We start from the raw sequence: 15,929 nt of genomic DNA on the forward strand, positions 1-15,929 counted from the left end.
ACAACACAAACACTACACTAGACTACAGACCTACTCAGGACTGCATAAAGTGCACAAAACAGTGCAGGCATTACAATAAATAATAAACAGGATGATATGCACAGTAGAGGGCAGTAGGTTGGTGTCAGTCCAGGCTCTGGGTATTGAGGAGTCTGATAGCTTGGGGGAAGAAACTGTTACATAGTCTGGTCGTGCGAACCCGAATACTTCAGTGCCTTTTGCCAGATGGCAGGAGGGAGAAGAGTTTGTATGAGGGGTGTGTGGGGTCCTTCGTAATGCTGTTTGCTTTACGGATGCAGCGTGTGGTGTAAATGTCTGTAATGGCGGGAAGAGAAACCCCAATGATCTTCTCGGCTGACCTCTATCCACTTCAGGGTCTTGCGATCTGAGATGGTGCAATTTCCGAACCAGGCAGTGATGCAGCTGCTCAGGATGCTCTCAATACAACCTCTGTAGAATGTGATGAGGATGGGGGGTGGGAGATGGACTTTTCTCAGCCTTTGCAGAAAGTAGAGATGCTGCTGGGCTTTCTTTGCTATGGAGCTGGTGTTGAGGGACCAGGTGAGATTCTCCGCCAGGTGAACACCAAGAAATCTGGTGCTGTTAATGACCTTTACAGAGGAGTCGTCAATGTTCAGCAGAGAATGGTCGTTCCATGTCCTCCTGAAGTCAAGAACCATCTCTTTTGTTTTGTTCACATTCAGAGACAGGTTGTTGGCTCTGCACCAGTCCGTTAGCCGCTGCACCTCCTCTCTGTATGCTGACTCATCGTTCTTGCTGATGAGACCCAGCACGGTAGTGTCATTCATGGGAGGAAAAAAACCGAAGTGGACAAAGCATTTCAACTGCATGATGGATTCACTTTTAATCTAATGGTTATGGTAGAATACACAATATTTCCAAAGGCTATTTGTTGCATGTCCTCTTTCTGCTAATTACCCTTGATCTGAATGCTAAACCTGCTAAAGCCTACCACAGCAAAAATGGAAGCATTCTACATTTAATCTCAAAGGGAATGCAGTAAAGCACAGAAATGCAGCACCAATCACTCTGCAGCAGGCAAAAGGTGAAGTTGCACATATCTGACTTTGATAGATCCTCAAAGATTGATCTGAAAACTGCTGTCAGAACTAATAAGAAAATATAACTTAAAGAACAACATAATTAGATAAATAAATAAATAATCTAACATTGCAGAGTATTTGTGTAATTTTATTGTGACACTAATACATCTATATTGCACATTAGAACTGTAAACAATCAAGTTACCTGGGTTGATGGATCCTTTAAGGGAGCCAATTATATTCTGTATTGTCCTATATTCAGAGACTTTGCCCACTTCCAGCTTGATGGTTTTTCTAACTGTATTAAAAGAAAATAGGTAGAGACTGAACAAAGGATCATAAGAAAAGACAATCACCACCAAGTAAACAACACACATAAAAGATGCTGGTGAATGCAGCAGGCCAGGCAGCATCTCTAGGAAGAGGTACAGTCGACGTTTTGGGCCGAGACCCTTCATCATGACAAGAGTCCTCTTCCTAGAGATGCTGCCTGGCCTGCTGCGTTCACCAGCAACTTTGATGTGTGTTGCTTGAAATTCCAGCATTTTCAGATTTCCTCGTGTTTGCACCACCAAGTAAGGAGCTTTGAGCACAATTTGCCATTTATTTTCATTCATTTACTAGATGTGGATATTATTGCCCACCCCTCATTGTCCCTGTGATGATGTTGGAACCCACCTACTTAATAAACTTTTACAATGTTTTTTTTTGCTGAGGAGTTTCAGGAATTGGTCTCAAATGGGAGGTGATACATATCAGGATAGCATGCAGACAGCAAGGTTCTCAAGCACTTGCTACTTTTGCCTTTGTAATTGGGAGAGCTCACATTAGGAGGTCAAATAACAGTAACTTTCTACAAGTCAATTTGTGTCCTCTACATTACTCCCTTTTTCAATCAATAATTAACAAATTAAATTGTAGAACTGGATCCAGCACAACAATGGATCTGTCAACAGCCTGTACATAATCATGGAAGCAACATCAGACATTTGAAATTAATTTGATGTCAATTGTATTTTATTACTTTTTTTTACACACAGGGTTTGTTTATTTGTATTTATGCATAAATAACTCATGCTTACTTTATTGAAAGCATCACCTTTAAGCCAATCATAAGTCAGAATATAATTAAATACTCTGAAACTCCACTGCTAGGTAAGACCATTTTAGTGCAGTAATGTTCTGAACGACAGTCCACATTATTCAAACAGATCTCGTGGCTAAACAGTTAAACTGCTGTAGATACAAAATGACGTTTTCTCAAAGCACCGTAGCTGTACTGAATATCGAGCTTTTAACATTTTCAGACTGTGGCAATCAGTTAAGTTAATTGCTGTCTCAGTTCTGTTCTTTAAATAGCTGTCAATCAGTCACCATTTCACTTAGAAGGAATACTGATTGATTGACACCTTAGTGAGTCACAAACAAAAAAGCTCCTCAATCACTGATCATGTGTAGAAGATCAGTGGAGATTTGGAGAAGAAAGCAGTTTGCTGTTTAAAAACTAACAAAAATAATTCATTTACTAACTTTTTTTGCATTCAAATAATTAAAACTTTTTAATAATTACTGCAAATAACAGGAATTCTGCAGATGCTGGAAATTCAAGCAACACACATCAAAGTTGCTGGTGAACGCAGCAGGCCAGGCAGCATCTCTAGGAAGAGGTGCAGTCGACGTTTCAGGCCGAGACCCTTCGTCAGGACTAACTGAAGGAAGAGTGAGTAAGGGATTTGGAAGTTGGAGGGGGAGGGGGAGATCCAAAATGATAGGAGAAGACAGGAGGGGGAGGGAGTGGCCACACATTTTAATTCCACATCCCATTCCCATTCTGACATGTCTATCCATGGCCTCCTCTACTGTAAAGATGAAGCCACACTCAGGTTGGAGGAACAACACCTTATATTCCGTCTGGGTAGCCTCCAACCTGATGGCATGAACATCGACTTCTCTAACTTCCGCTAATGCCCCACCTCCCCCTCGAACCCCATCTGTTATTTATTTTTATACACACATTCTTTCTCTCACTCTTTTTTTCCCTCTGTCCCTCTGAATATACCCCTTGCCCGTCCTCTGGGTTCCCCTCCCACTTGTCTTTCTTCCCGGACCTCCTGTCCCATGATCCTCTCGTATCCCTTTTGCCAATCACCTGTCCAGCTCTTGACTCCATCCCTCCCGCTCCTGTCTTCTCCTATCATTTTGGATCTCCCGCTCCCCCTCCAACTTTCAAATCTCTTACTAACTCTTCCTTCAATTAGTCCTGACGAAGGGTCTCGGCCTGAAACGTCGACTGTACCTCTTCCTAGAGATGCTGCCTGGCCTGCTGCGTTCACCAGCAACTTTGATGTGTGTTGCTATTAATTACTGCAGTTACTTTGTAATTTTAACTAGATATTTTGCTTAATTATTGAATGTTTCCGATCTTGGGACAGAAATGAGGTGATGAAAAGCTCACTACTACAAAGACAGAAATCAATAGCAGTTTGTGGCAAACACCAGTACAAGAGTAAAACTAAAAAAATTATGGATGCTGTCTAAGACCTAGCAGAAATAACACAATGCTAGTGTTTCCCCAAGAATTTGTTGTTATGGAAACACTGAATGACATGACAATACTGTAGTCACATATGCACTCAGTGGCCACTTTATTAGGTACCCTCTCCACCGAATAAAGTGATTACTGAGTGTATGTTTGTAGTCTTCTGCTGCTTTAGCCCACCCACTTCAAAGTTCAAAATGTGCATTCAGAGATGCTCTTCTACACACCACCATTGTAAAAAAAAATCATTATCTGAGTTACAGGCGCTTTCCTGGTCTGCTTGAACTAGTCTGGCCAATCACCTCTGACCTCTCACATTAACAAGGCATTTTTGCCCACAGAACTGACACTCAGGGGATTTTTTTTTTTTTTTTTGCTTTGCACACCATCCTCTGTAAACACAAGAGGCTGTTGTGTGTGAAAGTCCAGGAAATCAACAGTTTCTGAGATACTCAAACCACCCTGTCTGGCACCAACTATTATTCCACAGTCAAACCCACTTAGATCACATTTCTTCTGATAATTGGTCTGAACAATTGGTCTGGATCGTGATTGCATGCTTTTATGCATTTAGTTGCTGCCGTATGATTGGCTGATTAGATATTTGCATCAATGAACTCTAAGTGGCCACTGAGTGCAGGTACCCATTAAACCGGGCATTAAGAGCTAGGATTTGGCCATTCCAAGGCAAGTCATTTTTTTTCACTAATAGGATGGTAAATCTTAACTATTGCAAAACAGCCTCTCTGACACTGAAAATTATGTGAACATAATTAAGTGCGATGACATTATTTTTGTTTTTATTTGTATTTATAATTAATACTTGTGGATTGAAAAAGATAAATATTTAATTCACCTTACTATCTGATTTATCTGTAACTATCACATTCCTCTCAATATATTGTGCATGATATGGCATTAGATTAGATACGGCAATGGAATTCTGGATGCTGCCTCTCAGCTGGATGGGCCCGTCTTGTTTTGAGCAGATAAGAGATGCAGCTCTCTCTGGTAAGACTCGCGGTGGTGGCTTGTGTGTTTACATCAAATATATATACTCATCGCTAGTGCAGTTCGTGGCTGTTAGATGCAGACCATTTTATTTACCACGGGAATTCACCACTGTCCTTAAAGTCAGTGTCTACATTCCCCCCAGCGCTAATCCTAAGGAGGTGCTCTGTGAACCGTATGGGGCTATTAGCGAACTGCAGAACGTACACCCTGATGGACTATTTATTGTCGACGGAGATTTTAATCACACTAACCTGAAGTCAATGCTCCCCAGATTCCATCAGAATGTGGACTTTGCAACAAGAGGGGAGAACGCGTTGGACCTTGTTTACACAAACATTCCCGACGCGTACCGGTGGAGCCCCGCTCCCACCTCAGTTACTCAGACCACATCTCTGTTACGCTAATCCCAGCATACAGACCACTCCTCAGGCGCTCCACACCAGTTCAGAAGCAGGTGAAAACCTGGCCAGCAGGAGCCATCTCTACTCTTCAACACTGCTTTGAGCACACTGACGGGCACGTGTTCAGGGAGGCTAAAGCTGATGGCGACCCTACCAATTTAGAGGAGTACACAGCATCAGTGACTAGCTACATCAGCAAGTGCATTGATGATGTCACTGTGGCCAAGACCATCACTACACGCGCTAACCAGAAGCCATGGATGACCGCGGAGGTGCGTGCGCTGCTGAGGACCCGGGACTCTGCCTTCAGAGCAGGTGACAAGGCAGCCCTAACAACAGCGAGGGCCAAACTGTCCCGGGCCATCAGAGAGGCAAAGAGTGCACATGCCCAGTGAATCCACAGCCACTTCCAGAACAGCGGCGACACTCGGCACATGCGGAAGGGCATTCAGGACATCACCAATTACAAGACAACACCACCTGCCTGTGGTGGTGATGCCTCCCTCCCAGATGTGTTGAATAACTTCTACACTCGTTTCGAGTCGGTTAATGCGCATGCGCTGGTCGTGCATGCAGCCTGGTACGGCCTTTCCGATCTATTCTTACTTTCTTCTTCTTACTTTTTAATTTACGTTTTTTTTGTTTTTTTTTCACGGTAACACGTCGAAGCTGCACATCTCTAACATGCTGGTGAGAGAGTTTTATTTGGGTTTTCTTTAGCGCTGAAAATGGTTACATCCCGACACGCAGGACAGAAGCAAGGTCGCATTGTGTATTCCACAGACCAGCAAACACCGGCCAGCTTAGCGAACAGAGCGATGGACACCCCTGCTGAAATCCAGAGGAAAACACACAGAGGGGGATCACAAAGCCGAGGAAAGAGGACTGGGTCGAGACAACAGAGACTTTTGGAGAAGAGGAGTTCGGTGGGTAATACCGTTCCGGCTGACCGGAAGTGCACTGAGAGTGGTAAGCGTAAAGGAGTTGGATGCTTACTGTTCTGGCTAACAACGGATGGTGCAATCCAGGGCATATTACGATCCAGGAACGTGTTTGCAGACTGGATATTGAACTTTTTACTGTTGGACTTCGGCCACATTCCACCGTGATATAACACTTGGCGGCACGGGAGGTCGTTCCTGCCTGTGGCCATCGAATGTGCAGCTCCTCCCGTGGAGGGTCAGACACCCTGAGCCAACAGACTGGTTCTGGACTTATTTTCCATCTGGCATAGCTTGCATTTTGTTGTTTGATTGTTGGGGGTTTTTGTATTGCTATATTTACGCTCTATTCTTGGTTGGTGCGGCTGTAACAAAACCAAATTTCCCTCGGGATTAATAAAGTATATCTATCTATCTATCTATCTAATGACGTGGCGGCGAGGAAGACCACCCTTCCTCCAAATGACTAGATGCTGTGTCTTACCGTGGCCGATGTGAGGAGAACCCTGCGCAGGGTCAACCCACGGAAGACTGCTGGACCAGACAATATTCCTGGCAGAGTTCTTAGAGGATGTGCAGACCAGCTAGCAGAGATTCTCACTAACATCTTCAACATCTCCCTGAGCAGCACCGTCATTCCTACGTACTTCAAGGCCGCCACCATCGTCCCCGTGCCAAAGAAGTCTTCAGTGTCCTGCCTCAATGATTACTGTCCCCTTGCACTCACTTCCATCATCATGAAGTGTTTCGAGAGACTCGTCATGAGGCACATCAAGTCCCTGCTGCCTCCCTCACTGGACCCCCTGCAGTTCGCGTACCATCCCAACCGTTCAACAGACGACGCCATTGCCATCACCATCCACCTGGGCCTAACCCACCTGGACAAAAAAGACACGTATGTTCGAATGTTGTTCATAGGCTTCAGTTCAGCATTCAACACAATCATTCCTCAGAAACTGATTGGAAAGCTGAGCCTACTGGGCCTGAACACCTCCCTCTGCAGCTGGATCCTAGACTTCCTGACTGGGAGACCTCAGTCAGTCGGGATTGGAAGCAGCATCTCCAACACCATCACACTGAGCACGGGAGCCCCCTAGGGCTGTGTTCGAAGTCCACTGCTGTTCACTCTGCTGACCCAGACTGTGCTGCAACACACAGCTTGAACCACATCATCAAGTTCGTCGATGACACGACCGTGGTGGGTCTCATCGGCAAGAACGATGAGTCAGCATACAGAGAGGAGGTGCAGCGGCTAACAGATTGGTGCAGAGCCAACAACCTGTCTCTGAATGTAAACAAAACAAAAGAGATGGTTGTTGACTTCAGGAGGACACGGAGCGACCACTCTCCACTGAACATCAATGACTCCTCTGTAGAAATCGTTAAGAGCACCAAATTTCTTGGTGTTCACCTGGCAGAGAATCTCACCTGGTCCCTCGACACCAGCTCCATAGCAAAGAAAGCCCAGCAGCATCTCTACTTTCTGCGAAGGCTGAGAAAAGTCCATCTCCCACCCTCCATACTCACCACATTCTACAGAGGTTGTATTGAGAGCATCCTGAGCAGCTGCATCACTGCCTGGTTCAGAAATTGTACCATCTCGGATCGCAAGACCCTGCAGCGGATAGTGAGGTCAGCTGAGATCATCTTCCCGCCATCTCAGACATTTACATCACATGCTGCATCTGCAAAGCACATAGCATTATGAAGGACCCCACGCACCCCTCATATAAACTCTTCTCCCTCCTGCCATCTGGAAAAAGGCACCGAGCATTCGGGCTCTCATGACCAGACTATGTAACAGTTTCTTTCCCCAAGCCAATAGACTCTTCAATACCCAGAGCCTGGCTTGACACCAACCTACTATAGCCGCTACTGTGCCTACTGTCCTGTTTATTATTTATTGTAATGCCTGCACTGTTTTGTACACTTTATGCAGTCCTCGATAGGTCTGTAGTCTAGTGTAGTTTTTGTGTTTTTTCATGTAGCACCATGGTCCCGGAAAACGTTGTCTCATTTTTACTATGTTCTGTACCAGCAGTTATGGTTGAAATGACTTGACTTGACTTGACTTAAGTATTCTTAACTGATACTTTCAGATTCAAATACCGTGCAATTCAGAAACAATTGTTTAATCTGTTTAGTTAAAAGATTGCCCTTGTCACACAACTCTCTCAAAGAGATTATTGCTTCAAATGTTTTTCTAATTAAATTAAATTAAATTAAATTACTAGGCAAAGAGTCACAGAAAATCTGTGAAAATGGTTGGTGTAATGATTAGATGTCATTGTTCTTCAGTGCTCAGCACTAAATACAGAACAAAGCAAAACTTGCCCAAAGAATGACATTTAATGTACAGGAACTTGTCGTGCAAAAAGTTATTTTTTAAAATATTGAACACCTTTCACTCCATCTTTCCCCTTTCCCAATAGCTACCATGTACCATTTCCAAGATATGCTACCAACTGTGAAATCACAACTGTATGAGAAAGTCTTAAAACATGCTTAGGACCTACACCCCTAGCACACTATTACTATCAGGACAGTTTTCCAGCAAGTTCCTATAAATAAGGATTGATAATAGAACACAACCATAAGCTAAAACTCACCCAATTACCTCCCCACCCCGATCTATCCAGCTATTCCTGGAAAACAGTTCAGAGACCTGGTGTAAGCTAACAATCTCCAGTTAACATTTGCCTGTTCCTCTTCTCATTTACCTCTGAGCTCTTCTCTGGTACTAATCTTTGAAAATAATTCAGGCACTACCACTAATGGCTACTTTTCTGAGGCATTACTAAAATTGGAATTCCTGTTTTAAGCTGTAGTATTTTTATTCATTGCTAGAGTTTGCGCTTTGTTGGCAAGATCCATCTCTAATTACTTTAGGTAAATTGCAGATGGATATTCTAATGTTATTATCATTAGGTGAGTAGTAACATTAATCTGATAGTAACTTGCAATGATGAAGAATACTGACAGATCTCGGGGTCTGATTTGGGCATGACGTCATTCCTATAGAGCTTTTATAATGAAAAATGGGCTTGTCATGGAATATTGGGAGATAACTGAACTACAGTAATCATGACACCAATTATCAGAAGCCTCATGCATACTGGATCATGAGACTTTTTAAGATGGATACAAATGCACTGGGAATTAGCTCCATTTTCTGCGCAACTGCTCTGTTACCTAAGGTGAAACATGAAGGGCAAAAAATATAGAAACTTCTGCCAAGGATGTAGGATTTCAACTATAAAATGAGAATAGAGAAAGGAGATGGAATTGTTCTCCTTTGGGCAAAAACAGTTGAGAGATTTGATGGAAGTGCACAATGACTGATTTAGATAGGGCAAATGAGGAAGGTTTTACCCAACAGTAGATCATTAAAGGACCAGGAGGCAGATAGGTGTATTACTCTAGCCAAAAGGTACAAGGATGAACAAGGATTTTTTAACAGAGTTGTTACGTCTGGAGGTATGATGCAATCAGAGTCAGAACTTCCAAAAGATAGAATAATTTCCTGGATTACATGAAGAGATGAGGAAATGAAACTGCAAGAACTGCTCTATAAGGAGCTGACAAAAAGTCATTGGGATAAATGTTTGCCTCTGTACAAATAACATCGTGGAAAGTGATATCATTTGTCTGAAGAATAAATATTATTGTCTTTTCAGGTTGTCTTTGCCGGTAATAAAATAAAGCATGAAAATAATAGAAAGTGGAGAGATGGAAGGGTGATCACGCAAACAAAGAAGGAGTAAAATTGTCACATAGCTAAATCAAATTCTTTCAAGCAAAATGTAATAGACAACATTATTTCAAGAGTTGAATTGTAAGGAGGTAATCAGTGATGAGATAGAAACCATAACACAGCCATACAGGTTTGAAACTGGTGATGACTACAGAATTGTAAATATTCTAAATCACAACTTCTTATAAGGTATTATTTAAAAAAAACATGAGCAGCTTGCATTTCCAGAAGTAAGCAAATCAAAAGTAATGAGTTCAATACCAATAACAGAGCCTCAGCTGCACTTAAGAAACTCAATACTAAATAAATTCTCAGGGATTTACAGCTATCCACAACCATGTAGAATCACCAGGCAAGAAGTTTTTGTGACACAATCATTTGAGGACTCTGGAGAAGAATGAGTGGAAATCGTGAAATTAATATGGTTCATACGTTCAAAATAGGACTAGATAATCAGAGACTCATTAATCATACTACATATTCCATAAAACAATAAATGAGTTATTGTGTAAATTGCAAATTAACTGCAAAGTAACTTGGAATTGCACATGAAAATCAACCGGAATCAGACAATTGATCAAAGCATTGAACGTTTTGGAGCTAGTGACAACTTAATGGGATAATGGAGAAGTTTATTACAAGCTCCACCTAGACTTCCAAATAAAGTTTTACAACAATTCTTCTAATAAGAACAAATCATGGGAAGTAGAAAAAATATTTTCTGATAGGTTAAAAAAATTAGTTTGGTAAGTTAGGTAAAGGTCAGTTGGTGAGTGGGGATTAACATTAGAAACTATATTTCTAATTTATATCCTTGACACGGCTATACAAATTCAATGCAGATTAGAAATATTGGTTAAAAATTATTTAAAAGGGAGGAACACAGTATTTAAAAGAGGCAGCACAGAAAATGAAAACAAAGTTGAAAAATGTACATCAAAGCTGAATAATTATATACCCTTTGATGACATTACTGTTAAATATACTTTCACATTTGATTAAATGTGTTGATTACATTTCAGTCACTTACATCAGAGATTACAAAAACATTGATATACAGTATCTCAATAACAATGACAGATGGCAACTCTGTGGGCAAGACCAAGTTGGCTTCAAAAGACTTCCAAAGGAGTTATCTGGACAGATCTTAATTATTTTTTATATAGAATAGTACAGCACAGTACAGGCCCTTTGGCCCACAATGTTGTGCCGACCCTCAAACCCTGCCTCCCATATAAGCCTCCACCTTAAATTCCTCCATATACCTGTCTAGTAGTCTCTTAAACTTCACTAGTGTATCTGCCTCCACCACTGACTCAGGCAGTGCATTCCACGCACCAACCACTCTCTGAGTGAAAAACCTTCCTCTAATATCCCCCTTGAACTTCCCACCCCTTACTTAAAGCCATGTCCTCTTGTATTGAGCAGTGGTGCCCTGGGAAGAGGCGCTGGCTGTCCACTCTATCTATTCCTCTTAATATCTTGTACACCTCTATCATGTTTCCTCTTATCCTCCTTCTCTCCAAAGAGTAAAGCCCTAGCTCCCTCAATCTCTGATCATAATGCATACTCTCCAAACCAGGCAGCATCCTGGTAAATCTCCTCTGTACCCTTTCCAATGTTTCCACATCCTTCCTATAGTGAGGTGACCAGAACTGGACACAGTACTCCAAGTGTGGTCTAACCAGAGTTTTATAGAACTGCATCATTACATTGTGACTCTTAAATTCTATCCCTCGACTTATGAAAGCTAACATCCCATAAGCTTTCTTAACTACCCTATCCACCTGTGAGGCAACTTTCAGGGATCTGTGGACATGTACCCCCAGATCCCTCTGCTCCTCCACACTACCATGTATCCTGCCATTTACTTTGTACTCTGCCTTGGAGCTTGTCCTTCCAAAGTGTACCACCTCACACTTCTCCGGGTTGAACTCCATCTGCCACTTCTCAGCCCACTTCTGCATCCTATCAATGTCTCTCTGCAATCTCTGACAATCCTCTACACAATCTAAACTATTTCTGCACTATTTAAGTCATACAGTTACATTGTTCAAGGCCATGCCACTGATCAGAACTTTTTCACTTGGCTCCATGACCACCTTGGCTACAGTGGTCAGCCTTCAAAATGTGGAGAAGTTTGGTTCAGGGTTGGGAAGGCTGAATGTGGTTGGGAAGGCTGATGGGTCCTATTCAGGAAAATCAGGAACATCAGCATCAGAAAAATATTACCAGTTAAACATCATGTGAGACTGAAACAATGAGGTTTCAAGATTCCCCATCCCAAGCATATACTTGGAAAATATCTAAGCTATTGAAAGCAAGCTGCATGAAGTTAAGATTAGACTCGCCTAGAAACTTAGAAAGCCTACAGCACAATACAGACCCTTTGGCCCACAAAGTTGAACCGAACATGTCCCTACCTTAGAAATTACTAGGATTACCCATAGCCCTCTATTTTACTAAGCTCCATGTACCTATCCAAAAGTCTCTTAAAAGACCCTATCGTATCCACCTCTATCACCATTGCCGGCAGCCCATTCCACACATTCACCATTCTCTGAGTGAAAAACTTACCCCAGACATTTCCTATGTACCTACTCCTCAGCACCTTAAACCTGTGTCCTCTTGTGGCAACCTTTTCAGCCCTTGGAAAAGCCTCTGACTATCCACACGATCAATGGCTCTCATCATCTTATACACCTCTATCAGGTCACCTCTCACCCTCTGTTGCTCCAAGGGGAAAAGGTCGAGTTCACTCAACCTATTCTCATAAGGCATGCTCCCCAATCCAGGCAACATCCCTGTAAATCTCCTCTACACCCTTTCTATGGCTTCCACATGGCCTACTAAAGGGAAATGAGAGAGTGATGTGTGCTCTGTCTTACAGAGACAGGGCTTACACCTGCTTAATCTGACTCTGTCACAGAATTTTAGGGCTTCTCAATTCCCTGGTGGGCTGCACAGCATCCTTGGACAAAGTCAGGGACAGAGGGATCTGCTTCTAAATCAACTCCTTGTAGTAGGTACATGGTCTTGATGTTCCCATAGAATTCCTGTTCGCCAGACCAAATATATTTAAGTGCAATCCCTCTTACCTGTTGTGGGAATTCACCTCCTAAATGCAATTTACATCCCACCCAGGGCAGATGTGAAGCTTATACTTGAGGAACTACACTCTGCTATCAGTAGCCTCGAAACAGGGTCTTCACCAGGCCAATTTTAATGATATCAAAATACTAGCAACATGTCTACTGTCCTAGCAGATGCACAACCAACCTTGGTGCACAATGATCAAAGAGTCCCACTTATCAATTCCTGACCACATTATGGAAAATTAGACCATCATCCTGTCACGAGGAATTCTGCAGATGCTGGAAATTCAAGCAACACACATCAAAGTTGCTGGTGAACGCAGCAGGCCAGGCAGCATCTCTAGGAAGAGGTACAAGGGCGACGATATCCGGACGAAGGGTCTCGGCCTGAAACGTCGACTGTACCTCTTCCTAGAGATGCTGCCTGGCCTGCTGCGTTCACCAGCAACTTTGATGTGTGTGACCATCATGCTGTGCTGTTTCTTCCTCCTTACATTCAGAAACTGAACCATGAAGAGCTGGTGCAGGAAGTTCTACAGTGTTGACCTAAGAAAATAAATAAGCCCCTACGCCACTACCTTTGAGTTACTGGTCTTGTCTACATTTAAAGACTCAGAGGCCAACCAGAACAAGTATACCACTGTCATCACAGACTTCATCAGCCATTAATCAGAGGATTATGTACAAATAAATTCAATCCAAGTGTTCTCCAGATGGAAACTAGGAATGAACCAAGATACCATCTTCCTTCTGAAGTTCAGGTCTGTGGTATTCAAGTTGGGTGACCCTAACCTGAACAGGATATCCAGGTATGACCATTGCAAAGCCATCATGGATGTCAAGAGATGATACCAGACCACTAAAGTCCCAGGTTATCCATACAAACAGCCAATGTGTGTAACAAGCGTTGCTTATTACAACAGGTGTGCAAAGAGTCACAAGTTTTAACACAATCTCTATTCCAAAACATAGTATGTCCTGGCACCAATAAATAAAATAGATTACAACCAAAAAGTGATATACTTGATATAATTTCAACACACTGCAATCTTGGATAATCTGGGAGTTGAAAGATTAGCTGACTGATTGTTTAAAAAAAGACCTTGCTGGGCTACTTGTCCTCTGTAGAAATGTTTCTGCAAGGAAATACCTTTGACCACAAATCCATCAAGCAGTGGCCAGCATGAAGTGTCTTGCAATTTCTGTGGGAGAAAGACACGATGGATTCTTTGGGATGGTTTCCCCAGCAGAGTTGAAGTCACTTGACAGAATGCCTGGTCATGAGAACTCACAAACAAGCACCAAGACTTTGCTTGGCTGGCAAGTAGAGGGACTCTCTATCATATCTTTTCTAAGCAACCAGTTTCATTCTCAGTGTATGCTGCCCTTGAATGCCTTAGCAGACTCCTTCACTCACGCACTGAGTCAGTGAGGCTGGCCGGTGGCCTCGCTTCTGTGTCTTGTTCGCTCTCCTGTCATTGCTGTTTTAGTAATCCTCTCCTACACATTGTTTTTGTTCATTTTCAACCTATGATAAATTCTGTTTACAAACAGATTTCAGGAATGGAACCCTGTTGCAATTTAGGGATTGCCTGTATGCATTACAAATAAAATATTTATTGAAATAAAATGAGATGAGAATCTGAAAATTCTAATGCACTGTATAGTATAAAACATTATTGAATTCTAAATATCAAAATAATTGTGTTGCATTTGTCACATAACTTTAAGAAATTCATGTGCAGAAAAAGTTAATTTGAAACCATTACCAAACAGATTTGTTTTTCACTAAATCAAATGAATGAGCTAATCACACTACTGTCTTATGATATTTCTTGTTTATATTAAACTTCATTGAGGATAACTGTTCGCAAAAATTATCATGAGAGTAAAATTATGTACTCATTTAATTTGTCAACAATGGTAGAAAAATAATGTGCACCATAATTTGTAAAAATGTTGACTTTGTTTAACTGTTTTCAATTTAATTTAATGCTCAGTGTTCCAATTCTTGCATGATTCATTCATGTAAGACCATAAGACATCGGAGCAGATTTAGGCCATTCAGCCCATCAAGTCTTCTCTGCCATTCCCCTTTGGTGGATTTATTATCTCCCTCAAACCCCATTCTCCTGTTTTCTATCCATAACTTTTGTCGCCCTGATAAACCAAGAACCTATCAATCTCCGCTTTAACTATATCCAATGACTTGGCCTTCACATCCATCTGCAGCACTGAATTCCACAGATTCACCACCCTCTGGCTAACAATATTCCTCCTCATCTCTGTTTTAAATGGACATCTGTCTATTATGAGTCTGTACCCTTTGATACTAGACTCAACCACTATCGGAAACATTCCCTTTATATCCACTCTGTCTAGGCCTTCCAATATGTGATAGGTTTCAATGAGATCCCTCTCATTTTTCTAAACTCCAGCGAGTACAGGTCCAGAGCCTTCAAACGCTCTTCAAGTGTTACTATATCATTTCCTGGAATCATTCTTGTGAACCTCCTCTGAACCTTCTTCAATGCCAGCACATCTATTCTGAGATAAGGGGCACAATACTCAAAGTGGAGTCTGACTGATGTCTTGTAAAGCCTCAGCAACACTACACAGCCTTGCTCTTGTATTCTAGTCTTCTTAGAATGAATGGTAGCATTGCATTTGCCTTCCTTACCAATGACTCATCTTGCAATTTAACCTTTAGGGAATCACGCACAAAGGCTCCCAAGTCCCTTTGCACCTCAGATTTTTGAAATTTCTCCGTTTATAAAATAGTCAACCCTTTCACTTCTTCTACCAAGCTGTATTACCGTACACTTCCCTACACTGTATTCCATCTGCCACTTCTTTGCCCATTCTCCCAATCTCTCCAAGTCCTTCTATGGATGCCCTGCTTCCTCAATACTGCCTGCCCCTCCACATTGCTTTGTACCATCTGCAAACTTGGCCACAAAGCCACCAATTCCATCATCCAAATGGTTGACATATTATATGAAAAGAAACGGTTCCAATACTGACCCTTATGGAATACCATTTGTCATGAGCAACCAACCAGAATAGGCCACCTTTATTCTGACATTTTGACTCCTGCCAATCATCCAATCTCCTATCCACG

At 42.1% G+C, this 15,929-nt stretch overlaps 1 protein-coding gene across 5 annotated transcripts in view; it reads right to left on the bottom strand.

Moving 5' to 3' along the window:
• Positions 1 to 15,929, bottom strand: part of LOC134345314 (inactive N-acetylated-alpha-linked acidic dipeptidase-like protein 2) — a 1,001,093-nt gene that overhangs the window by 290,759 nt on the left and 694,405 nt on the right. For all 5 annotated transcript variants that reach the window (XM_063045781.1, XM_063045779.1, XM_063045780.1 and 2 more), the window contains one exon: positions 1,270 to 1,362. In XM_063045781.1, the coding sequence (XP_062901851.1) occupies positions 1,270 to 1,362 (93 nt within the window). The remainder of the gene's footprint in view (positions 1 to 1,269; positions 1,363 to 15,929) is intronic.

The sequence above is a fragment of the Mobula hypostoma genome, chromosome 4 (assembly GCF_963921235.1).
Source record: "Mobula hypostoma chromosome 4, sMobHyp1.1, whole genome shotgun sequence".
Taxonomy (NCBI): Eukaryota; Metazoa; Chordata; class Chondrichthyes; order Myliobatiformes; family Myliobatidae; genus Mobula; species Mobula hypostoma.